The sequence below is a fragment of the Rhinolophus sinicus genome, linkage group LG02, assembly GCF_036562045.2.
Source record: "Rhinolophus sinicus isolate RSC01 linkage group LG02, ASM3656204v1, whole genome shotgun sequence".
Classification (NCBI taxonomy): domain Eukaryota; kingdom Metazoa; phylum Chordata; class Mammalia; order Chiroptera; family Rhinolophidae; genus Rhinolophus; species Rhinolophus sinicus.
The window spans coordinates 104,545,673-104,571,115 of record NC_133752.1 but is presented as its reverse complement, the minus strand read 5'-3'; the positions used below and the strand labels follow the sequence as shown (position 1 = coordinate 104,571,115).

The window sequence follows — 25,443 nt, the reverse complement described above, 5'->3', positions numbered from 1 at the left end:
CCTGGAAAGGCTGGAGGGAGAGCCTGGGGTTCCCCGGGGCTGCCAGCTTCTCCTGGCCCAGAGAGACCACGCTGACTCAGACAGAAGCCTTTTGCCAGGGGACTTTCACAGAGAGAGTGCCTGGCCAAGCTGAAGGGTCAGGATGGCTTCCCCAATTTACAGAGCCTGAGGCTGGGAAGAGGAAGGGAACCTCCTTTAGGGGACACAGCATGCCCTAGAGGAGTGGGAGTGCTGTGTCTGGTGTCCTGTTCCCCTGTCTTGGTGCTGCTGTCCAGCTCTTGTCCCAAGGGTGGGGCTGGTGGGGGGCAGATGTTAGTAGAATTGAGTGGAATTCTACCAGGGTGGGACCATGGGTGTCATCAAATTCCCAGTCCAGGGCCATCAACAGATCTATAAATGGAGGAGGTGGCCCACTGCCTATACCCTGTTTCCCTGAAAATAAGACCTAGCCGGACCATCAACTCTAATGCATCTGTTGGAGCAAAAATTAATATAAGACCCGGTCTTATTTTACTGTAATATAAGACCCGGTCTTATATTGTGTTTTGCTTCAAAAGATGCATTAGAGCTGTTGGTCTGGCTAGGTCTTATTTTCGGGGAAACACAGTAGCTTCAAGAAAGCAAGTAGCTGGTGGCATCCAGAACCTGGCTCACAGGTGGTGCTGAGCATTGTTGATTAAATGACTGTTCGAAGTGTGACTTCAGAGGTGATGAAAAAGCTTCCTGGCCCCACAGACTCTTCCTGTAGCTTGATTCCTCCAATTCTACTTTAAGTCCAAAGTTCTCGGTGCAGAATTGGGGAAGGAGAGATTGTTTCCATTCACAGAGCTGTGAGGAGACTGGAGAGCACTGGGTGGCCTGAGCAGGCCAGTCCCTGAAGATCCGAGGGGGTAGAAGGACCTAGAAAGGGTGGCTGTACCTGCGAACATGGCACAGCTTGTGGGTTTGCTGGCAGTCAGCCCTAAGCCCAGAAACCCAGTCTGGGAACCCCCCGCCCCCCCCCGCCAGCCCACAGTCTTATCTGTTCTCTGGAAGGAAATCATCTCTACCCACCGCTCTGAGTAGCAGATTTTAGACCAAGAGCTCAGCCCTTGGGGACTGTCCACAACTCCGTAGCTAGTAAGACCCAAAGCTGAGAGGGGACATTTGCTTTGGAGTCCGTATGGTGAATGTCTTGAACAAATCTCATCTTGGATCCCTATAAATTCCCACGACAGCCCCCACCTTTGCCCGTATGTAAGGAATAACTAAATGTGATCAATTCCGTCTCTCTCTGGTTCAGCCCATCAAACAAACAGGTTGAGGATTCTCTCCTTCCTTATAGGACAGCCAGGCAAGCACCTCCCAGCGCTTGGGGCACTGCACACCCACCCTCTGCCCACCCGAGTCCAGGGGACCCAGATGGAGAAAAACTCTAAGGGAAATGCTCCACTTGTCCAGCTCCTTTTATGAAGACATTGTGAAGAAGCATTGTTAATTCATCTTTATGCTGGAATAGTAAAGAGGCCTCAATACATAATTGAGCAATTAATTTCTCAATGAAACTGACAACCAGTATCGGTAGATCATGTGGGTCCACCTGCTTGGGAAGCCACAGGGGAAGGGCGGGGTGCCTACAAACAGGAGCAACCCAGCTTCTTTATTATTTTTTTAAGAATATTTGAAGATATACATCTGTATTTTAAATTTCCTTTTCTTCTCATCTTATTAGCAGGACTTATGATTAAAAATCCAAGCTGCTTATTACCTTCCCTTGTGTAAGTCATCAACAACGGAGAACGTTCCAGACGCTATCAGTAGACTTGGGCTCTTGGTCCTGGCGCCATCACTGATTTGGGAACTTAACTTGTGTCTCAATATCTTCATCTATAAAATAGGGTAGTACATCCACCATATCTGATCCGGGCACTTAGGATCAAAGGTCAAAGGACTTTGATCAACAGCAGGTGTTATTAGTCTATGACAAATCTCATGTTCAGTAGCAAGCTGGTTCCTGTGTGACATAAACCAACATTCCGGAAAATATCCACTTAAAGGGGGACCTTGCTTGTCTGCCCGGAAGTTTGAGTCACATCAAACAGTGCAAGGCTCTGAACACTAGTCAGCTTTTGGGCATCAGCCCTTAACAGTTGCAGAGGCTTCTCTGTAGAAAGTGCATCTAGCTAAGAGTCATCACTGGACAGGATGGTGACAATTACTCATGTGACTCTCATTGTGTCCATGTAGAAAGGGGGTCTCCAGAAGGTTAAGTCCTATGCCCAAAGCCACCCAGAATTTGGGGAGAGAGCCAGACTTCTGGCTGCCTACGTCTCCATTCTCAGCCCGCCATGTTGGGTCCTACTTCCTCTCCACTCAGTGCCTTCTCTTTTCAGAGCAGGAGTCAACACTGAAATCATTTCTTCATGCTTTCCCACCTGCCCAGCCCCCTGCCTAAGTGGGCGATGGTTGGCTGCCCGGGGCTAGCATCAGGGATCGCCATTCTGAGTGACCAACACTGCAGGGCATCTAATGGCCAAAGTTGGGGCTGGGAAAGGGGAAACAATGTGGCGTAAGCTTGATGGAGCCCCTTTCTTCCTCTGCTGTCTAATTCACAGCAGACTGGGTGCAGCCCAGCCCAACTCTTTGGAGGAAGTGGGAGAGAAGTAGAAACACCTCATGCTCATGGTGTCTTCATAGCTAAAGTGCATCCACAGGCTGCACCTCCTGTGAGGCTTTCTGTGTGTGATGGGAGCAATGGGGGGTGGGGGTAGGGTGGGGGTGCCCCACCAAGGAGCCTGAGGCTGGGGAGACTGTCACTTGATCAGCACCCCAGAGCTGAGTCTCATGGGGCCACATAAAAAGCATGAACAGGTGCCGAGAGGCACAGAATAACTTCACCTGATGGGAGTCATGTTTGCTGAAGAAGGAGAACCTGGAATCAGTGAGGAGAAGGATGTGGTTTGGTAGACGGGAGAAGTGGGCAGGTTTGCTAGGAAAAGCTGTGAACCCTTTCGGTGTCTGCTGTTGGAAGTCAACTCTCCTACTCAGGACCCATTCCCTTCCCTGTGCCCTCTCAGTATAGCTCCCTCGCACTGTTGCCAGGGAAACCTCAACTCTTCCTAGAAAGAATGGCCATGGTTCTGGAGGACAAGAGGATCCCCTTCACTGAGGAGTGTTGAGATCTCTGCAGATGTCACAGGAAGGAGGAGACCCTCTGCAAGGAGGCAGCAGGCCAGCACTGCTCAAGGAAGAGGCATTATTACTGTAAGACTGCTGGTGTGATGGCTGCAAGTGTGTGTGTGTGTGTGTGTGTGTGTGTGTGTGTGTGTGTGTGTGTGTTGAGAGGGCTGTAGGGATGGTTATCCTTCTGTTCAGGTGTTTAGAATCAATGCTGAGTCCAGCTTCATTTTCCACAATGAGACTGACCCCAGGACCAAAACACCCTCCAGCTCTCCCAGTACTGTTCGGCTTTGTGGGACAAATGCTTGTGAGAAACCAGTAAGACAGCTCTTGGAGATGCCTCTAGCTCTTCTGACTTGCTGGGACCTGCTTATCCCTCACCCCTGAGCTAGTCTCTGGTGTTGGCACCGCCCCAACCTTGCTGGGGCAATTCCCCTCCTGGAAACAAGAAAGGAGCCTGGGTGGGAATCACTGGGCGTCCACGTGAGGCCACCCTCTGTCATACTTTTCTTAAGGAGTGAGCAGCAGATGGCGGGCTCTGAGCCCCATTGTGCGTTCCCTTAAACATAACTCACATTCCCCATGGAGGCAATACAGCGTGTGGCTGCATCACTGGCTTTGGAACCAGGCAGCTGTGGGGTGTGGTCCTAGCTTCCTGTGTCACAGGCTGCATAGCCTGGGGCAGGTGACTTCACCTTCCCAGCTTCAGCTGCTTTCATTAAAAAGGAAGTGTACCAGCACCTGCTTTATAAGATGTTCAGAGTTTTAGATGAGCTGCAGGGAAAGTGTAAGCTCAATGCCCAGCATCAGGTAAATACTCAGTAAATAGGAGCGTGACTGTCACTCATTTACCCCTTTGCCCAAGGGCCATTTCCTCCAGGCGTCTTCTGCCAGCCAAAACCCAGCATCCTTGAAGCAGATGGGGGGGGGGGGGCGGGAGGGGGCTGTTCTAAGTTTTCAGAGAGTCCTCAGCCAAGTTCAAGACCTGCTCTCCCTAATACTGGGGACAGTCTGTCCTACTCACTATCTCATTCCTTGTACCTGCCACGGGCAGGTCCTCCAGGTTGTGGGGGGAGTTTGACAGAGGGACCGCATTCTGTAGAACAGGATCAAATCTCAAGGACTCAGAAGTCAGAGACCACCTTTCCATTTGAGATCCCTGTCCAATCACAGGTGTGATGCTGGGGCTCCCAGGTGGTCACCTGGGAAAGGGCAGAGGCCCTACTCTCATGGAGATAGTGTTCAAAGGGACGCATCACGTGTCTGTCCTGGGGATCGTGTGTTTGACTGCTGTGCACTTGGAACGGTTTGCTGGCACAGGCTGCTATGTGTTCAGTGCTCACAATCTGCCTAGACTTGTTGGGGTGGTTGGCAACAGCTGTCCTCTTTTTGGTCAGCGACACACCTGGGAACTTGGCAGGACACACACCGCTCTCCATCCCAGACCCAGGGCTTATTCATAGTTTACACACATGTTCGGCCCCAGTGACAATGGCACTAGCTAGCCGGCACTTTCCTGAGAAGCGCTTTGAGTTAGGTACTTTTCCAGGTACCTGAAATGGATCCCTTTAACCACCAGGCATTTTAACTTTAACCATTTTTGGTGGAACTCTTTCAAAGGTGTGCTGTATGCTTTATGTCCCATTATTTTAAACAAATTAGGTAGAATATAATCCCAGTGCTTTGAGATGCTCAATATGACTGTCAGTCCCATCGTAAAGTACGTAGCATTGCCCCCGGGGACTTGCGCTGTCTTAGCTTGCTGCTCTTTTTGTAGTTGACCCTTCCCACCTCCTGTCCTGGGCTCAGCTGTTGTTCTTCCTTCCACCAGTCTTAAGTTTCATTGCACAGCTATTACTGACATAACGCAGGCAGAACCTGAAGTTGTAAATCAGGAACTTTAAAGACAGTAATAAATCAATTGCTCTGAGGGTGCTGCTTGGTGCGTCTAATATATTTTGGGATTCAGGACGACACCCCAAAGCACCGAGGCTGCCCTAAGCTTGAGTGTGGATCAGAGTGGGCTCGTACAGACACTCCTGTATCAGCCTCTCCCTCTTAGCTGTGCTCCAGCCATGACTAGTTCTTCCATCCATCTGGTAAAAAATAACTAAAAGAAGGAGCAACCCCAAGATACTGCTGCCAACTAAAGGAGTGACTGTGACACACCCAACTGTCCCAATGTCCTGCTCGGAAAGAGTGAGTTACAGCACAGTACTCACAACGCCGGGGCCATGGGGTCTGTCTCCCTATTACCTGAGGTTCGCTTGAAGAACACCAGACACCTTTTCCACTATCCCTACACCCCATCACCTGGGAAAACCACCTTCCTTTTGCCCTAAGAAGGGCCAGGGAAGAGGGTAATGGGGTGTCTATACAAACATGCCGTCCTCACTGTGTAAATGACTGCACAAGGTGGGTGACATGTCCTGTTGGTGAACAGCATATTGCTAGAGTGTCCACATGACAACCTCTCACCCTGCCCTATAGAATCTGACAATATCAGGTGCCCCTCTTTCTCTCTCTCTCTCTCTCTCTCTCTGGTGAAAAGGTCAAATGTATGTGGCAGCCTTTTTCTAAGTAATCTGTCAACATGTCATGTATTAAAACTAATAGGATTATATGAGCATGAACAAAAATGTAGGTCATTAACATGTGTTTGGTCCTTCCGCAGGAACGTGGGAAACTAATAAAAAAAAAAGGAAAAGATGAAAAAAGATGTCTGATATGGTCAGTATGTGTATGTGTGTCTCTGTGTGTAAAAAAGTGGATAACCTATCTTTAAAGCACCTTTATTTTGCTCAATACCTCCTATTTCTATAAGGACTTGTTTGTTTTCTCCACAATCCCAGGTCTCAAAGAGCTTCCATGTTTAAAAGAAGGAAATCAAGAAAAGCACACTTAGCTGAATAAAATTTAAAACACTGGGTTTCCATTCTAGAGCTCTTGCTAAGAGAAGCATTGTCTTAGGGACAATTGAATCCCTGATTGTGTTCTTGGGGTGTGCGTGAGACCCCACTGGGGACTGGGCATTCTCTGGAAGGTCTGGAGACTAAGTGGCCTGTGGTCTCTGGGGCTTCCAGACCAGGGAGGGTTTCAGTGGGGTTCTTTTCCCCCTTCATTTTGGATCTACCTGAGGGACTGTCTTGTCAGCTTCTCAAACTTGCCAGGACTTGATAAGCTCTTGGATTTTCTTTTTAAGTTGCATATTTGGTGTATTTTAGTGCCACCTGGGATGCAGTTAGCATGTCACAGAAGTTGTATCCATGTTAAACAAGCAGATATGCTCACTCTGGGAAACTCTTGGTCCATTTAAGGAGCAAAGCATTAAATGTGTGGGGCTGAGCAGGCATGTGACAAGTTGACACCCCCCCATCCTATAACGGTGAAGCTGAACTGTAATATTGTGTGTCACATTCCCTAAGGCCAGAGAGCCATGAGCGTGACTTGAGAAAATACAAGTGTTTCTATATCTGACTTCTGTTGACAGTGGTGAGGACAGATTTCCTGGCTGTGAAGTGACGCAATGTTGGCCTGTTTGGCGTCTGACATGACATATTTGAGGCCTTGTCAGGACCAGGTCGTGTAGTTGGGGACATAGGCTAAATTCCAGGAAAGGAGTTGGCCTCAAAAAAAAAGGCAGTTTTCGGAAAAGCACAAATCTAAAAACATCCCAGGAAAACTGGGAGCACACAGTTCCCTTTCCTCACACACAAGGCCCCTCGTGCCACTTCCACTATTCACGGCCGACCCTGGCAGACTGTACATCTTCACTTGCCCGCAGGGGAGAGATTAAGGGGTTGGGAAGGGAGAGTGGGAGGTGGCCAAGGGCATAGAAGGCCAAGAAGCAAGCTGCTCTGGCCGTGGCAGGACCGGATCCCAGAGAAAGATCAGATGGGGCCTAAGGGGACCCAGCTTTGGCGCTTTGAAGAAACTATAGTCAGCGTTAGCTTCATCACCTGTAAAAGAGGTGACCAATGACACCTAAGCCTCATGCTTTGCAGGACTGTGTGAAGTGGAACTGAATGTGAAGAGAATGAAGTGGAAGAGCATTGTCAGCAGTGCTTTGTAGCCTACGACGTAACACGCAGCATACAGCAGTCAGGGCTTGACTTGCCCGTCTTCACCATCACTTTAACCCTCTTGGGTTTCCCTTCCTCCCCACAGGAGCTAGTGGGCCCTGGGCCAGCTGCCCATCGGTAAATGAGTGACACTCAGAGGCTCTGCACGTTCATGACCTCCAAATCCTGGGCCTGATGCAGTTGGTGAGAAGGAAGAAGATAGCAGCCCCTGGATCTGACACAGGGTCGGGGAGGAGAGAGAGATGGTGACTACGAAAACCATGAGCCTCACAAAACAGGGGTGGATGGGGATTGGCACGAGACCAGGGGCACTTGGTCCTGTCCGTGCTTGTCCTTGGGAACACGCCTGGAAGAGACAGAGGGTACTGCTTGAACCAGGTCAGAACCTAGAAATGGCAGAGCAGGATTGGCTCCACTCCAGCCTTGTTGAGCTCATTGCCTAACCTGGGCAGGGCCACGGTGATGCTCTGCTGCCTCATTACCTGCGGGAGGGGTGGCTCCTAGTGAACCCCACAAAGACTCAGCCGTCCTCTGGAAGAGGGTCCTCAGTGTGCCAGTTCCAGCAGGAGAGGTGGACCAGCACAGACCGCCTACCGGCTCAGCTGGAGCTGTTTCCACAGAGGAGTCCCACATAGCAGAGGGATTGCCAGATGCTCACTCCCTGGGGACCTCGTGCCTGCCCCTGCAGGAGCCCAGGCTGGAAGTAGGGCGCTGGAGCCCTGGGCGATGCTGTGCTCAGGGGAGAGGGGCGAAGAAAAAAAGGGTGTGCTGTGCTCACTGCAACACTTAGACTAGGTCAGGGCTGGTTTTGCCACTCCACACGTCGTGGATGAAGCAGAGTGAAGATGAGCCCTCTGCTGTGCAATTCCAGGCCCACATCTGGCGCCGTGGCCAGGATGCCTCCGTATCAGGGCGCATGAACTGAATCCGGCTGCGTCCAGGTGCGTCTGACTCAGGAGCAAGACAAGTGCATCTGCATGCCAGGTGCCCTTGCTTCTGGGGTGGGCTATCCTGGGTCCAGCTGCCCCACACCGTTACTGAATGTGTCCCTCTCCTCAGGCTTGAGGCACCACACCACGCCAGTCGTCTGTGAGGACCCCAGGCCTTTCTTTGGTGCTTGGATCTTCTGACTGTGAAATGATTGGGTTGAGGAGAAGAAATGTGCTTTCTTACTAAACACTACCTCATCTCCTGTGAACAATGCTTATCATTTATTTATTTATCACCCTGTCCTCCCACTCCCGTGGCCAGCTGCGGCGACAACAGACATCGTTAACCCCATTTCAGAGAGTGAGAAACTGAGGACTGGAGAGAAGGAGCTGGCCCCTCAGAAGGGAAGCTGGAAGCTGACCCTGTGACTTGGCATTTATCATAGACTGGCCGCCCTATGAATGAATTACTTTCCACACACACACAGCTCTTGTCGTAACCAGATGTCTCGTAGTTCTTGAAACCCACCACCCCTATTGTTACCCAGGGTTGGAGTTCCACTGCCCTAAATCTTCAGCATCTTACTGCCAGCAAATAAGCAGCATATAAGCAGCAAATATTTTTTCAGGCCTTTTCTTGAGTTGCCTTGCTGTTGGATAGATGTTTAATTGTAAAAGGCATGTACATATTTGCAACTTTTATCCACCCGAGAAATTTTCCCAACCACTCGCTATGTGCCTCTTTCTTACAAATCCAGATGTCCTGTACTAATTCACCCCTAACTCTAATTCCAGTCTTTTTTTTTTTTTTTTTTTCCCAATGATACGTTCTTCCTATACCTACTTCTCTTAACTCTTTTATACTCTAAGATGCGCTTCTGAATCCACTGGCCTGGAGAGTTTGAAGTTTCATTGACAGGATTCGCTGTGATGCTGGGTCCCTGAGAATGGTCTCTTATAACAAGGCCCTAAAAGCCCTTTCTGTGCCCCCACCACTGGCCTTCACTCTCTTGTCTGCATGGCATCCAGACAACTGAGTTTCCTGGAACCAGAGCTTCCTTCCCTGGGCAGCCCCTCTTCCCTGCTCTAAGCCTCATATGGGCTTCAACTGGTTCGTGCTAAATAAGTGATGGTGGTGTGTTCCCAGCTCCCAAAGTCCCCTGGTCTCAGCACAGCTCTGTGCCCGACAGAACATGGCCCCTGGTATTCCTGCCACCCTTGGCCATGGAGTTTCTGTGACGCTTTTGCATCAATGTTCAATCCCGTTGGTTGCCACCAGCCTTATCTTTTACTGGGTTATCCATTGCAGACTGACATCACCTCGTTGCCTAACCTGGGTAAGCCACACCCATGCCTCTGCTGCCCCATTTACCTGAGGGGGAGGGGTGGTATGAATATTAATATATTGAGCTGCTCTTTGTACCAGGTGCTGTGCTAAGGGCTTTGATACATGACCTCATCCTGTCCTCACTGGTTATACCTGTGTTCCCAATGAAGCAATGGAGGCTTAGAGACATCACCAAACTGGTTCATGGAAGAGTCAGGAATTTGCATCTCGGTTGGCCTTACCCCAGAGCCCAACCCCTCCTACACTGCATCGTAGCGCCTCTCAGTGTCCTATATTCAACTGTCCTTCATATGTCATTGAAGACAGCCAAAGCCCAGCTCAAGCAACCCTTGGAGACTCAGTGAGAGCTGGCAGCAAAGGCATCCACCACGTGGTCACATCCTCGCCGAGCACACACTGTGACAAAGCACAGTCACAGCGTTAATCGGTGCCCCAGCACTGCTCAGGGGCCTCTCTCTGTCCTGGCAGAAGGGCAGGGGCCTGGGCAATGATGGTAAGCCCACCGATGTGCCAGGAGGAGGTGGCATTTCAATCACTGGCCTGCCTCTCACCAACCGCGTGACTTGGGCAGCACACTTAACTGACTGTAATCAGTTTTAAATCTTAAATTAGGTAACTCAGTAAATGTACTTGCTACAGTTCTATAAAATCCTTGGGAACAATTTCCGGAGAACTCTATCATTTGCAATATCCTTCGGCATCACCTTCATCTGTCTGTATTTACTTACATCTACCATGATCCTCCTATCTTCCGGAACATTCTGTGACAAGCTGCCCTCTGATTCTCTCTTGACCTTCTCTCTCCCTTTATAACCATGTCACTGGCTATGCAGATCTCTTTATTTGAGCTTTGGGACTTCTTCCCCCCCTATTTTTACTCCAGTTTCTTCACCTGTGTTTTCTAAAGTCTTTGCTCGCCATTAAACACATGGAGATAATGATTTGTCTTTGAAAGATCTCAAGCCTTTAATGCTTCTTTAAGAAGAGTTTTCTTCACATTTTATTTTTTTTATTATCTTTTTTTTTTTTTTTAGCATGTCTGACCACTTTCTGGCACCTTGAAAAGAGAGCAGAGCTTTTTCTCCTGCTTTGATCCTCCCTTTTATGACAGTTTTAATATCTTTCCATTCTGTTCTAGTGGGAGTTCTCATCCACCGGTTCCCTCCTCTCAATACAGGGGCTTCGTTCTCCCGCTTGATCCTGTTCCACGCACGATCAGAAAGGGCAGGTATCTGCTTTTACAGTTACTCTCTTTTGTCCCTCACACCAATCCTGTCATTTATACTAACCCGTTTCCCTTTTCTGAGTATATCCCAAGATGTTATCATTTACAGTGAAATAACTCTCTTTTAGAACTAAAGTCTTCTAAACCAATTCTAAATATCTGAGTCAATAGTCATTTTATTTGTTTGTTTTCTCAAGCCATAACATATACATGGTCCTCCAGGTACTATACACACACACACACACACACACACACACACACACACACACATACGTAACAGAGATAAATGCTCGGCCTCTCTGCCTCCATCTCGTTCAAGCCTGCTTTGTTCCTATGGCCTCCGGGCTAGTAGCTTCCACTTAGTCTTGCATGCTAATCATTGGAGGAATTCTGCTTAGAGCTTGAGTTTTACAAAACCAGTCCCTTACCAGAAAGTGCCTCCCTGAGGAGATAAGGGAAGTGTGTATTATTTACCAAAGATTTGCAGGAACCTCGTGAGGGGACTCACATCAACCATGACCATCATCCTCGGACCCCTGCTGGTGCCCAGATGTCTGTGGTGGCCAGTCACCTCTTGCCCCTCCCATTTCTCCTCTCTTTGACATAAAAGAAGCCTCAACTCCGTACTTTATTAAGATGAATTTGAGGTACACTAGGTCTCCCATCTTCTCAGTGACACCTTCTTGATCAATAAATCTTTCCTTGCTCCAAACTCAGACTTTTTGAGTTCTGGCCTTTTGAAGAGTCAGGCACACAAACTTTGGACTGGTAATATATATATATATATATATATATATATATATATATATATATATATATATATATATATGGAGAGAGAGAGGCCATAGTTTTTCTATCCCCTATTCATTTTTTTTTTTTTTTTTTTTTTAAGGAGGGCTCAGCTCATAGTGGCCCATGCGGGGATCAAACCGACAACCTTGGTGTTATTAGCACCACGCTCTAACCAACTGAGCTAATTGGCCACCTCCCATATTTCACTTTTAAAAAGGTGTCAGGGTGGGGATTGGGGGTGCAGCACTAGGCCCTTTCTCCTACTGGACAGTATGAAGAGCCCACCCAGCTCTCACATGTCACACACCTTCCATTTCCTGTGTCATCATGAGAATGGCCCCCACCCAGGCTCTTCCATCTCAGAGCCTTCCCTCTGCTGGGGCTGCTACAGCTTTCAGCCCTACCAGGTCTAGAGGTCACGTGCTGCTCGTACCCCACTTCTCAGGGAGCAAAGCAGCTGCTTGGAGCATAGAACTTGCCAGTTCCCAGCAGGAGAGAGGCGGTCTCTCTCTCTCCCTCTCTCTCTCTCTCTCTCTCTCTCATATTCCAGTTGTTACATAGAGGCCACACAAGTGTCTGGTTTCTGCTAGCATCTTATTAGCAAAAATAGAGATTTGAGCTTTTAACCCCTTCTTTCCCAAGAACCCAAGACTTTGGGTCTAGGTGAGGAAAGGTGAGGTGGAGGGGAAGTTGGGGAGGTGGGGTGTCAGATCCAGGGATAGACTCTACGCTGGGCTCTTCCCTCCTGTGTCTCAATGTCAGCAATGTTATTAGACAAGTCCTACAGTCTCTCATGGAAACCTCTTCAGGCGTCACATGCCAGATCTGGGGATCCCACCCTCCACTCCACCCAGTGCATGCTCTGCCCTCGCTCCTACTGACTTAGAGGATTTCAAATACCAGCTCCCCTCTGCAGAAGCTTTTCCCAGTCCTCCACAGAATCAGTCACCCCATCCATTGAACACCCATGATATTCGTTCATGATGCGTGTGTACCTAGACCATGAGCTCCTTGACAGTGGGGTACTGTCATAACCGTCCTGATGTCCTCAGGCCAGGCAGGTGCTGGCACAAAGTATGCGCACATTGCGTAGTCCTCTGATGAATGATAATGCATGAATGGGTAGATGGATGAATGAATGAGTGAAATATGAAGCTCTGCCAACATTTACAGTTCTTTCTTTCTCCTGAGCAAGGCTGCAAAACAAAATTCACTTTCCCTGTCAGTCAAACACACACATCAAACTTGTCATTTCTAAGACATGTAGCTGCCTCCTCATGTGCCTGGAGCCGTCACGACATGCTTCATAGTCAGGGTCCATGGGGTGTGTTCTTCCTTGGAGCCCTGTTGACACTGCCTCACGAACACCATTTCCCAGCTCCCCTCAGAGAAGGAAGCAGTGTGTGCTTCCTCTTCTCCTCCCCTCCTTCCTCTGTGGTGTGTCTCCCACAACCATTCCTCAAGGGCTCCCAGGACCAGGCAGGGCGGTAAGTGGTGGGGAAGGCAAGCAGCTGTGATGAGAAACCAAGCAAGAAGCCACATCTGTCAGATCTTTTTCTTCTTTCCCTTACTCCTTCTTTTGTTTTTTTCCTCCCTTCTTTCGCTCTAATTCTTGTGCATGTTTTATTCTTTCTGCATCCATGAAGCTCCACTTGCAGCTGATGTCCTTCACCAGACCAAGAAGGAAAAATCTCAGAACCTGGCATATTCCAGGTCCCTCCTCCTCTCACTAACTGCCATCACCCTCTCACTTCTTCACTGTGTCTCGTGGGCCACACCACACCCCCACTCCCACCCCTTCCACCTCCTGAATGACTGCCACATTTCCTAGAGTCATCCCTGCTCTGAATCACCAAATTTGGCCTCTTCTCAGCATGCAACACTTAGTCTAGGGTGATGTTCTTTTGATCATCTCCATAGTCTTTTAGAGATGACGTCAGCAGCTCTCTGTTCCCTTCCTTGTACAAATGCAGAAATGCACACACGGAAACGCCACAGTGTTTTCCGTTGGTGGCACTCTCAGAGTTGGGACTGGACCTTAAAACTCTTGGTTTGCACTGCGACACTGGCTCTGTGCGGTCAATGGCACCAGTGTCACAATCATTGTGCCCAGACCTCCCCACAACATAGCACTCCCCATGGGCACAAGCCTTCCACCGGCATCACCCAATTTCATTAGGTTCATTCATCCCAGGAAATCTGAGTGCCACCACAGCTGCAGCTTGCCCAACAACCATGACACAGTGAAAAGTGCACTTTCTGGGTTGGCGGTGGGGAAAGGAAGGTCGGCACCCCGGGGCCTCTCCCCCGCCCCTCCCCTTGCCCTCTATGCTTCTCCAGAAGGACCTTTGCAGGGTCCACAGGTTTCAAAGAGCAAATTTAAAATCACTGTAGGAAGGGCCTCGCAAGTGACCTCTGGCTAGACAGGAACTGCCATTCATCTCCTTCAAATCACTCATCCAAGTACCAAGCTCACATCCCAGGCCCTCCTGCTTTCTCCACACCTCATGTGCTTACCAGCAGGCACAGCACACATGTTCAAACACACACACGCACACACACACATCTTCCTGTATTAAATGCAAAGGTTTTCATCACAATCATAAACTTCAAAGGCTTGAACTTGGAACAAACACTTTTCCCGTCTCTTAGTGCGTTCAGTACCCTTAGGGAAGAGCAACTTGTTCTTGTGAAGAAAATTATCACCCCCCATGGTGTGGGGGCTTAAAGTAACAGACGATTATCAAATGTATAATGATATCAAATATTTATAGCACGGGGCCCTGTCCCCTCAGCAACATCACCCCACGATTTTCTGTTTGTCAATATTTTTCAAAACATCAAATATCAAGTTTGAAAGGCGGATGGGTAGCACAAACGAGCCCTTCTTGAACCAGCACATGTTCCTCCACCCTCCCCTCCCCCTCCCCTGCTCCCCAAGGCCAGGCTGGAACCCCTTCACCTGCCCACACTAGTGGGGAGGAGGGGAGCCAGTGAGCACAGGCAAGCTACTTGGGAAAAGTTGCCAACCCTGGTATGTATCAGAAAAAAAATCACCCTTTTTCCAGGAAAGCAGGAAGTCTGAGAAGAGATTTTTACTTGTTTGGCTGCTTTTGTTGTGAGATTTATTACTCATTTGCATCTGTTTGGGCGGTCATTTAATCCCGATTTAATCAAAGTGGCTTGCAGGAATTAAATACAGGGCACTTTTATGTCCCATAGGTGTCCTCTTGAGAAAATGCTCTGACAGAGGTGCTCAAAGACACTGAAGACGCTGGCCTTACCCGGTGAGCAGCTGAGGCGCCTTGGCCCAGGTGGGACACCCTGAAGGCTAACCTCATCCACCAGCTGCCTGGTGAGAGCGGTGGGACCTGAGGTCAGGACACGCCAAACCAAGAAGACCCAGGAAACTCTCAAAACAAGCCGAGTTTTTCAGCTTCCTCTGTACTTGGACTTCATTCTGCAGGTGAGGCCTCGAGTCATAAAAGGGAACCACACCCGCCCTTTACCACCGAGTTCTAGGAAAGGTGTTCTCACGTCGCAGCCTCCTGACTGACGTTTTCTCTGGTTATTTATCAGATATCAATCGAACAGCTCTGGTCCAGAACAACAATCCCTTCCCTTAACTTAAACTCCATCCAGCCCCAGAATCTTGATGATTCACAAAAGTGACCAAGAGTCATTTCAAGAGCTGGGTCATGCACCGATTCTGGGACAGCCTTTAGCGGGAAGGTTTTAAAAGAAGGCCCAGGGCCCCTGGTTCCCACCAAAAGTCCCTGCATTAGTTGAGAGGACCCTCTCCGAGCCATGGGGGTGACTAGGAAAGTGTTGTTTCGCCCCGCGGTCAGTATGAGTTGGAACACAGAGCATGTTTATGTTCAGTCAGTGCTGACCTTGCAAAGCAGGAAACAGCAGAAGCCAATGTCACGTGCACGCACAGGTGCCACTCCTGTCCTGAGGGAATGGATCAGCATTGTTGTCATTATGTCCCCTGTGCGTCTGTACCATTTGTGTTGCTTCTTAGACTGCGCGGCAGAGATCTCAGAAGAGCGGAAGCCGTGTATCCCTCACGAATCCCGTCATCTGGTCATTTCTGGTAGACATTAGGGATGTCCTGATGGAAAGTCACAGGTAGGAACTTTAGCTGCGAGACCAAAACTGAGACAGCCTGAGACCGGGCCGGCCAGGAGTTCACCCTGGCACGTGTGAGGTCATTTTGTATGTTTCCCAAATGACCCTAAAGCCACATGACAAACACCCATCGCCAAAGGGAAAGTTGGAGGTGCCACCACAGGTCCTTTGGCCATACTCTAGTCCTCACGGGACCCTCTCCACCTCTGTTCTGACCCTGCCCCTTGTCCCTCTACCTGGTCCCTGTAGGAGGACACTGGTTGGACTGTCTGCCTAACTTTCACAGTTGGCTTTGAAGAGAGAAGTCCCACTCCACCCCTTGATCTGCTGGCCCCCATCACTTTGACTGTGTTCTGGACTCTTTTTAAGAAGTCTGGGCCAGCGTGGTGACTATGGTGACCATGGGCCAGCGTGGTGACCACAATAAAGAGCAAGTCAGATAAAAGTGCCATGGGACCAGATGGTTTGAGGGCAGCTGGGACCATATGTCCACCTTCACGAGGCCCAGGCAGCTCAGGTGGTGTGCATGGGGCAGGAGCACTTTCCAGCATCAGTGCACAGATGGGAAATAGAGGACGAGCCCTGGGTAAGTGTCTGGAGGGTGGAGAATCAGCAGCTGAAATGATACCCCCAAGAAGATGGACCTCCGTCAGGCCCCCAGCCTGCAGAGAGCGTCATGGCTCTGTCCACGCTCTCAAGCTGGTGGTAGGGCAGACGCAGGAAAGGGATGGAGGTGGGGAAGGCTTCCAGGAGGGCCCTGGAGAAAGAGCAGGAACTTATCCCCGGCCCTGAACCTTCACACTAGCCGTAGAATACCTGGTGGCCTGGTGGCTGCCAGGCATGGAGATGTTTGGTGTTCCTCGGTGGCCATCTGGACCAGAAATGGAAGCCAGCTTACCCAGGGGGCTTCAGAGGGCGCTGGGGCTGTGGAGGTCACCTTCTGGGGGTCTGGCTAGATTTTATGGTCCTGGCTGTCTGGATGATTTGCTGATACGTGTTTGCCACAGAGTAATTGCTCAATAAATTTGAAGTTAATCCATAAATGTTACATTGTAAAGGTGTACTGTGGCTTGAATACTTGTACACGTATCTCCCCAAAATTCATATGTAGAACCCTAACCCCCAAATGTGATGGTATTACTGAGAATGGAACCTTCATGAGTGGCATTTATGCCCCATAAAAGAGGCTCCAGAAAGACCCCTAGCCCTGCCCTCCATGTGAAGACACAGCAAGAAATCTGCAACCCAGAAGAGGGCCCTCACCCGACCATGCTGGCCCCCAATTTCAGACTCCCAGCCTCCAGACTGTGAGAGAGAAATGTCTGCCATTAAGCCGCCCAGTCTGTGGTGTCTTCTTATAGCAGCCTGAATGCACAAAGACAAGGTGTTTATATTTATATTGGGGAAAGGGGAGCAGATGAGCAAATGTTAGGGCCGGTGATTGAATTAGGAGAGAGAGAGAGAAAACGAGAGAGACCCACAGCCAGGCTCGCCACACCCAGTCTAGCAAGACACAGGAATGGAACTAGTGGAAAAGACCATCTATCATTCTCTACAGCACCTGGCAGGAGAGACACATTCATGAGGGTGCTGAACGAATTCATTTTAGCAAAAGCTATTATAGAGGAGAAGGCAATTCAGAGGAGAAGGCAATACCTTGGGTCATCTGCTCTTCAAAGGAAGTAGATGCAGCGGTGGGTTCCCCTGAGGTGTGTCTATTGGACTCTTCGCTAACGCTGTACTCGATAAGGCCAACACCATCCCTGCCAAGATTCCAGTTTTCTCAGTGCCTCTGACCTCCAGCCCAGGAATCCTACACCCAGTTCAGACTGCTGGTTTCCAACACTCCACAGCCATGGTCCTCTAACTGTGTTCCATGGATCCATTGGTGGGGGTGGGAGTGGGGAGGCGTGTGTCCCCAATACCCTTTCAGAGGGCCTGGGAGGTCCAAACTATTCTCATAATAATGCCAAGACATTATTTGCCTTTTTCACTGTCTTGGCATCTTGTACTGAGGTAAAAAAAACACAATGGTGGGTAACATCACTAACCCCTGAGCGTGAATTCAGACTCCTGTACTAGTTAGTTGTCAATATATTCTTCGCCACCATAGCTTTAATTTAAAAAAAAAAAATCCAGTTTCACTTAAGAATAGCAGTAAAATTATTATTAAATTCAACCCTTGCGTGCCCATGTTTAATATTCTGCTGAATATTGAAGTATGATGGCTGCCCTAAGAAAACACTTGTGTTACTACATGAGTAGCAGGGTGAGCTTTTTCATGGAATGCCGTTTTTATTGGAAAGAACAGCTGATAGACAAACCATGGTTACTTGGACTTGATATTTGGCAGACATTTTCTCAAAAATGGGTAAAATGAGCTTGTCACTTCAAGGAAAACAGCTGGCAGTATTTGTTGTCGACGATAAAATCTGAGCTTCCAAATGAAAATCAGAATTCTCACAATTTCGTGTTGCCCCCATGCACTTGAGATTTTCCAGTACTTAAAAACTTTCCTAGTGGGATTGGTGGTGATACTGTGATTTTTTAAAACTATATATGCATCCTACGTGGCCTCGCTTGTGTGTCCTTCTCGTCTTCATCTTCTCTCCCCTTCACCCATGAGGCTGCAGCCACACTGGCCACCATTCTGTCCCGTACCCGTCCCTCTCCCACCCCTGACTTTGAGCCTGCCCCGCCTCCCTGCCTGGAAGCCCCTTCTCTCCCTTCAGGTCACCCTCAAGTGCCACCTCTACAGAGAAACCTTTCTTCACTTGTATCACCATAGGAGTAAACTCCCCGTGTTCTCTCCATCATCACTCCTTCTATTTCCTTCATAATATTTATTAAAAATATCCAACAACCTTGCTTGTAAGTTTGCTTGCTAACTAACTATTTCTTGGATGGAACATAAGCTTCTTGAGGGCTGGGAGTTGCCTGTCTTGTTCACAGCTCTATTCCCAGCTTCTAGAGTAGTATCTGCACATAGTAGGCCCATATATATCTGCCAAAAAAATGAGTGAATGAATGAGTTGGAGAAAATCTTTCTCCATTCATGTTTTTTTCTCAAGTTAAGAAGACAGTCTGCTTCTATCTGAATAAAAAAAACAACACCTTTGTTCCTTTTCTGAAAACACTCTTGGGAACCTTGACTTTCTTTCAGGCCTTGGAAACCAAAGACAACTAAACAAGTTCCTTTCAGGCAAAGACAACTTCTGCTTTTCATCCTGCCAAAAACCTCAGCTGAAGGGAAGAAGGGGTGCAAGGTGGGTTATTTTATTGAGTGAAGGGTGTGAAGATTGGAGAGGAGGACGGGGAAAGGGAAAACTCAAGGAGGAAAAACCCAAAGTAATCTCTCTAGAGGTTGTCCAGCACACCTCATCGAAATGTCCGTCCGTAGTTCCTGGCAGCTGAGTGATGGCGGGGTGGAGAGCCACTGCCTTTCACGCCGAGGTGCTGGCGTCAGCTCAATTAGCCGACCAGCCTCATTCCTGGTCCTGGACTCCTGTTCCAACAGGACCCGGCCTTCAGGCAACCGCAGGGCGGGGGAGTCTGATGGTGAGGGAGAACCCTGCTCCTTCTTAAGCACCAGCCAGTCAAGCCAGGGCTCCAGCGCCCGCCAGCCGGCCAGCTGTCCTGCCCCGCCAGAGAGGAGCCGAGGAGCCCCCACCTGCACCCTCACCTGCCATGGCTGACCAGCTGACAGAGGAGCAGGTGGCCGAGTTTAGGGAGGCCTTCTCCCTCTTTGACAAGGACGGGGATGGCACCATCACCACCCAGGAGCTGGGCACTGTCATGCGGGCCCTGGGTCAGAACCCCACGCAAGCCGAGCTCCAGGCCATGGTCAGCGAGATCGACCGGGACGGCAACGGCACCGTGGACTTTTCTGAGTTCCTGGGAGTGATGGCCAGGAGGATGAAGGACAGGGACAGCGAGGAGGAGATCCGGGAGGCCTTCCGTGTGTTCGACAAGGACGGCAACGGCCTGGTCAGTGCGGCCGAGCTGCGACATGTGATGACCAGGCTGGGGGAGAAGCTGAGTGACCAGGAGGTGGAGGAGATGATACGGGCCGCGGACGTGGATGGCGACGGGCAGGTCAACTACGAGGAGTTCGTCCGCATGCTGGTCTCCAAGTGAGGGGCTGGCGGGGCAGGGCGTTGCAGCACCACTGGGGGTGTCCCAGCAGGTGCCACTTTGCTGGGGATCTGCCTCTGGCTGTTGCAGGAGCCTCAGGCCTCGCATTGCTTCCTCCACCCCTCCAGCTTCCTCCCGCACTGCTGCTTCTCAGGCAAGGTGGGGTCAATTCCCCTTTCTACATCTCGCTCTCTCTCCTCTGTCCTGCCAACCTCCTCTACCCTCTTCTTACCAAGAATGGCACAGGTTGCTCCCAAGCCCAGCAAACCCTAAGTGTTTCTGCCCCTCAGGAGTAGAAAGAGAAGTGACATCAGTCCGCATGGACAACAGACAGAAGGATCAGTAAAAGTCGCACTGACTGTTCTGTGGGAAGGGAGCCGTGTGACATCACAGAGCCCTCTGGGCCCAGGGACCAGGGCGGCTGTGGCCCTCAGACTTCATGTGCTGCTGGATTCTGACAGGTGGGAGGCATCTCACCTTGGTGTGGGGGTGGTGACGGAGACTGACAATAGAGACCAGGCCTCCTGAAAGACAGCAGGCACCTGCCTGTTCCCTCCGCCTTTGCCAAATGGCTGTGATTCATCTTTTGAAAGTGGGAGTAAAACCAGGGTCAGTTGTAACATGTCTATATTCATGTTCTTGGAGGGAAATTTGAATGAAAGAGAGAGGGAAGCCAGAGGGGAATAAATAAAATGCTCCTGTACCTGTGATGTTTCTTTTCTTCTGGTTCTGGATGAAATGAGCCTCGTTAAATCCAGGGTTTAAAATGAGGTAGGACTCTCCATGTTTGTGTTTTTGGAAAATGCTATGAAGTCTTGTATTGTTGGGCATAGTGAAAAGAGACAAGTCCAGGTAAGGTAAATCGTGACTATTTATTTCAAGTAAAATGGGTAAACCAGTAGCAGAGAGCGGTTACAAATCCATGCAGCCTGTGTAGAAGCTGAGGTGACTGCCGTTGGCGTTCCTCCTACGGTCACTCTCCAGTGCTGTGACAGCTCTGTGGTTCATAGAAAGCAAGAAAAGGAGGGATAGAGAGAGCTTACTGTGTGCCCGGTATGTGTGGGCAACCACCCGCTACCTGCATCCTACCACAGCTTCCAGAGGGCACATCAGGTAACCCAGAGGGTGAAGAAGACTTGTTGCAGATTATTTCAGTTCTAAAGGGAGGCAGTGTCGGGGGGGTGGGGGTCAACACTATGCTGGGGCTCATCTGAAATGCCCTTCTAGTCCTGGGACAGTCACAAAGCAGCTGGCCAGTCTTCAATAAGTCCTTTTTCCCTGACACCCCCTCCTCACCATGTGTGTTTCCTCATATGTAAAATGAAGAATGTGGGCTTTGGGGCCAGACAGACTGGGATTTGGCCTTGCAATGATTGCTGCTGACTGCACTCAAATCCCTTAGCTCTCCATCATGAGAGCTGACACTCTCGCAGCACACCACAACCCCATTGGGGAAGGGGGGCGGGCACTGTTGTGAGCACTCAGCAGGCACGGCAACTCACCACTACTCTCTGTTCGAGCCAGTGTTAGTGGCTCCCCGTCTTACCAATGAAGAAGCTGGGGCACGGAGAGCTTAAGAAATCAGCCAGATCTCCCACAGGCGGTAAGCGACAGAGCTGGGCTTGAGTGCAAGGCTGTAGCCTTGAGCACTCACTGCCTGTCCGTAGCCCCTTTGCCTCCACTGTGCCCTGATGACGGTAGTCTGTGCCTCTCTAGCATCCGTGGGGATTAGAAATCATCTTAACACACCTGGTGGGCAGTCGCTGCTTAATACTCGGCAGCTACAATTCCTGTCCCTTATAGGAATCCCTCCCAGCTCTAACACTCTGAGTCTTGGCAACATAATTCCACCCCTTGGGGCAGTTCAAGGGATCTGAAGAGGCGGGAAGCTGGCAGGAGTTGAGGGGGCCCTAGTGCGCTGGGGAGAGGAGGGTGGTCTCCTGTGGCCAGGCCTTGCAGGCTGGGTCTGTGAACTGTCCTCCCCACAGCCCTCAGCAGTTGGAATTAGCTGCCCACCTGTGTGCGGGACAGAACATCCAGATGTTACTGGACGCAACTCCCTCGGGTCCCCCCCAATCCCCCCATGAGCAGAATAGCTAAGTCAGTCATCACCTTGGAAGTTCAGACATGCATTACAGCCCCACCTGCCAAAGGAAACATTGACATCTCCCCCAGGGACAAATATGATTCCGAACTTAGTGTCTTTCATGGGATGTCTCCTAAATGCTGCAGGAAAGAAACAGGTAAGGAAAGGGATGGGGTCAGGGGTCGCCCTTCACAGCCAGTGTCAACCGGTCTGTAGTGGCCAGCCTGGATCTGGCTGGGGAGTTGGCATTTTGCCGCCTTCTTTCCCAGTGTCGATCTAACTAAGCCCTGGCCAATAAGCCCTTTGCCTGCTAACCTTCAGCTGGAAGCAGGCAAGTTGTTGTTTTGGGCTTCCACGCAGCCTCCTGGTGGTTTAGCAAAGTAATTTTTCTATAACTGCACGTGTTATGCTGGAACCCCCAGCCTGAGTTTCCACAGACTTGAGAGCCTTTAGTGGAGAATCCATGAGACCAGGACAGGAGCTAGGCTGGTGTCACAGAAAGACCCTCTGACAAGCCCCAACCTCCCCTTTGGCGTTCCGGTGAAGACCCAGAAGCTGGGCTGCAGAGGGGGGCCCAGGCAGATGGAAACGAAGGTGACCCTTCTCTCCTGCCTGCAGAGGCCTCAGACCATGGCCCTGTTGTTTCTGCCACCGCTCACGTGACTCGGAGCGTCAGCTAGGAATCATGTTCCTTTGGGAGCCCTCAGACGCAGATTAGTAATAAATGGGGTTCTTCTGTCCACCTGGGAAATCTGAGGTGACAAGGTCAAGGTGGCCCACAGAGTTGAGTGTGCTCCCTTCCTTCCTCTTGGTTTTACATTCCTGAATACAATTTTTAAAAATCATTTTCCGTTGTCCTTTCTCATTTAAGCAAGCTCATTAGCCTGCCTGGTCACTGGGCTCGGCCCCTCTCCCAGCCCGCTGGGCAGGCCCAAGGGGAATGCAGCTGGGTGGGTGCTCTCTGATTCGGGGGGTCCCCTGCCTTGATAGCCACACAACCTCCATGCCAGGAACCAGCCACACCAGTTCAGTGCCTCCTGTCGCACATCAGCCTCGGACTTGGGGCCTGGGGACACACTTCCGTTTGTGTGTGGTCTCCTCCCCTTCCCACTCCGTCTTCTTTCTCCCTTCCCATGCTGCCAGGACCTATCCCCAGACACCTACATAGCCCGCAATTACCAGGTGTAGGTCCCTGGCCTTGCTGAGTAGGGCAGGGGAGGCCCCAAGGATGGAAGGAAGGACGCTGGGCCTGCAGATCTGTGCTCCTTGCCCTGTTTTCTGGAAGACACTTCGAGGCAGTTCTCACCCTCATTCCCTTTTTCTTTCACCTACTGAATAATTGGCCTTACACCACTCACTCCCTTCATCCCCCAAAAAGGTGCTATCTGACTGCCACTCAGAAGAACATTCCTTTCATCCCTGGGGGAGGAATTTATAAATATTACCTCGGCCCCCATGTGCTTCCACCAAGCTTCTCATAAATCAGTGCCGGGGCTCCCGGCCCTCCCAGACTATATAAAGCCACTCCTCTGACGCTTGGGTTTCCAATTTTAAGTCAAACACAGCCCAGCCCTGCCAGCTCCTGCTGCTCCTCACAGATTCCAGGGGCCGCTCAGAGTCTCCTGAGCCAGCCAGCTAAAAATGACTCAGTTGTCCCCGCTAGAGAAATTTAAAATTAAAACTCACATGTGAGGTACAGACTGCCCCATGATGAATGGAAGCAAAAAATACCCCCAAAACAAAATAAAACCATCTCTGACAAAGGCCTGGGTGCAGCCCACCTGCCACCCTCCCCACCATTCTGTTTTTCTGGTGGTTGTATCTATAGCAACCAGGTTCTCAGGCAGGAGCCTGGACCCACCCAGAGAGGAGACAGGACCTGGGCCTGGAGCAACTGTGCTGGTAAAAGGCTTGCACTGCCCTCATCTGTGTGCTGGGTGCTGGGGAGAATGGGACCTTCCTCCAAGAGCGGGGAAGGGGAAAGTCAGGGAGTGGCCATAGGAGACGAATAGACCCAGAGAAGAAGGAAGTGTTTCCACACTCAGGGGAGAAATTACGGAGGTGGACAACCAATGAAGGAATCTCACATTGTCCCCTAACCAGCCTCTCAGGTTTTCCGTTTCTTCCTAGTGTGCCTCAGAATTACCAGGGAGAGGGAATTAAGTGCTTGGCTCCTCTCTCTTAGTCCGGAGGTGGGGGGGCATCTGGAGGCTCAATATCACGGGGACCCAGGCTGTCTTGGCTGATTGCCTCGTGCTGCCCTGTAGACCTCTTGTGACTAGATAGCAATGAAGTGACACCCCCCACCCCCCACCCCCGCCCTGAAACTGACCCTGTGCAACCCTGACAGCCACCGGCAAAGCTCATCTTCCTTGTCACCAGTGGAGCTGGTCTCATGTACAGCCCACTGTGTGACCTGAGGACCCTGGTTTGGAGGCTCCACACAAGTACAGCGCTAGCTGAGGACATACTTCTGTGCAGGGACCAGACCGTGTAAATGCTTACCGTGCACTGCATTTGTTCATTGAATCCACAGAAGTGGGTATGGCAGCCACTTTTATTAGTTCATTTTAGGGAAGAGGAGATTGAGACCTCAGGAGCTCAAATAACTCCGCAAGGTCACACATCTAGTAAGTTAGAGTTTGAACCTGGCTGTGACTGGCTCCTTTCTTATCACCAAGAGAAGCCTCTCAGAGCAAACAGCTTGAGGTTGAAAGCAGCTGATCCAACAGAAGCTGTGAGAGCTGCCGCAAGGCTGGAAACAGCACTAGAGCTGAGAGACGTCGACAGAAAAGCCTAGAAGGGGCAACAGCTGCTGGGCAGGGAGGACCTGGAGGAAGACATGACCCTAAAAAGTGCTGGGGGATCCAGGAGCCCTGAGACCCTCTGTGTCAGCATGGGGGTGGGTGGTGCAGAGCGAGTATTATCAAACCGCCCCACAACCCTGGGCCCTGCATGGGGCTCTTATTTTACAGCCCCTTGCTCCGCCACTGGAGGTTAATGCAGGTGTGGGACTACTGCCGTCCTGAGGAACTGGAGGTGGTCGCCATCATCAGGAGAGAATCCGCACTGGCGCATGTCTTTCTGCCAGTAGATGCCATCAAGTCACAGCCTGGGCACACTTCTCTGGCCAAAGCTGGACGCAGGCCTTGTTACTGGTATAGAGGAAGTAGGGAGCGTCGGCCTCTCAGCCTCTATCCTCGAAGAACTCCTCCTCCCACCCAACCTCACGTCGTGGGTTCCAGATAACGGGCAATCAGAGAGGATGTCTGTCCCCCCAAATTCACGTGTTGAAGTTCTGAGCCCGACAACTTTGGAATGAGACCTTATTTGGAGATGGGGTCTTTACAGAGGCTATCAGTTTAAAGTGAGGCCGTGAGGGTGGCCCTAATCCATAGGACTGGTCTCCCTAATAAGATGGGAAATTCAGACACAGAGAAACACACAGAAGGAAGATGATACGAAGTGACACAGGAAGAAGACAGCCGTCTACACGCCAACAAGGGCAGCCTCGGGCAGAACCAAGTCTGCCAACGCATTGCTCTCAGACCTCTGGC

General features: G+C 50.4%; 1 protein-coding gene across 1 annotated transcript; it reads left to right on the top strand.

The window, feature by feature from the left end:
- Positions 1-19,021: 19,021 nt before the first annotated feature.
- LOC109450660 (calmodulin) lies at positions 19,022-20,503 on the top strand. The gene has a single exon (XM_019738181.2). The coding sequence runs from the start codon at positions 19,354-19,356 to the stop codon at positions 19,801-19,803; it is 450 nt and encodes a 149-aa protein (XP_019593740.2). The 5' UTR covers positions 19,022-19,353; the 3' UTR covers positions 19,804-20,503.
- The last annotated feature ends 4,940 nt before the right edge of the window (positions 20,504-25,443 follow it).

Excerpts from the sequence above, each read along its gene's own strand:
- LOC109450660 (XM_019738181.2), top strand. The coding sequence starts at position 19,354 with ATGGCTGACCAGCTGACAGAGGAGCAGGTGGCCGAGTTTAGGGAGGCC.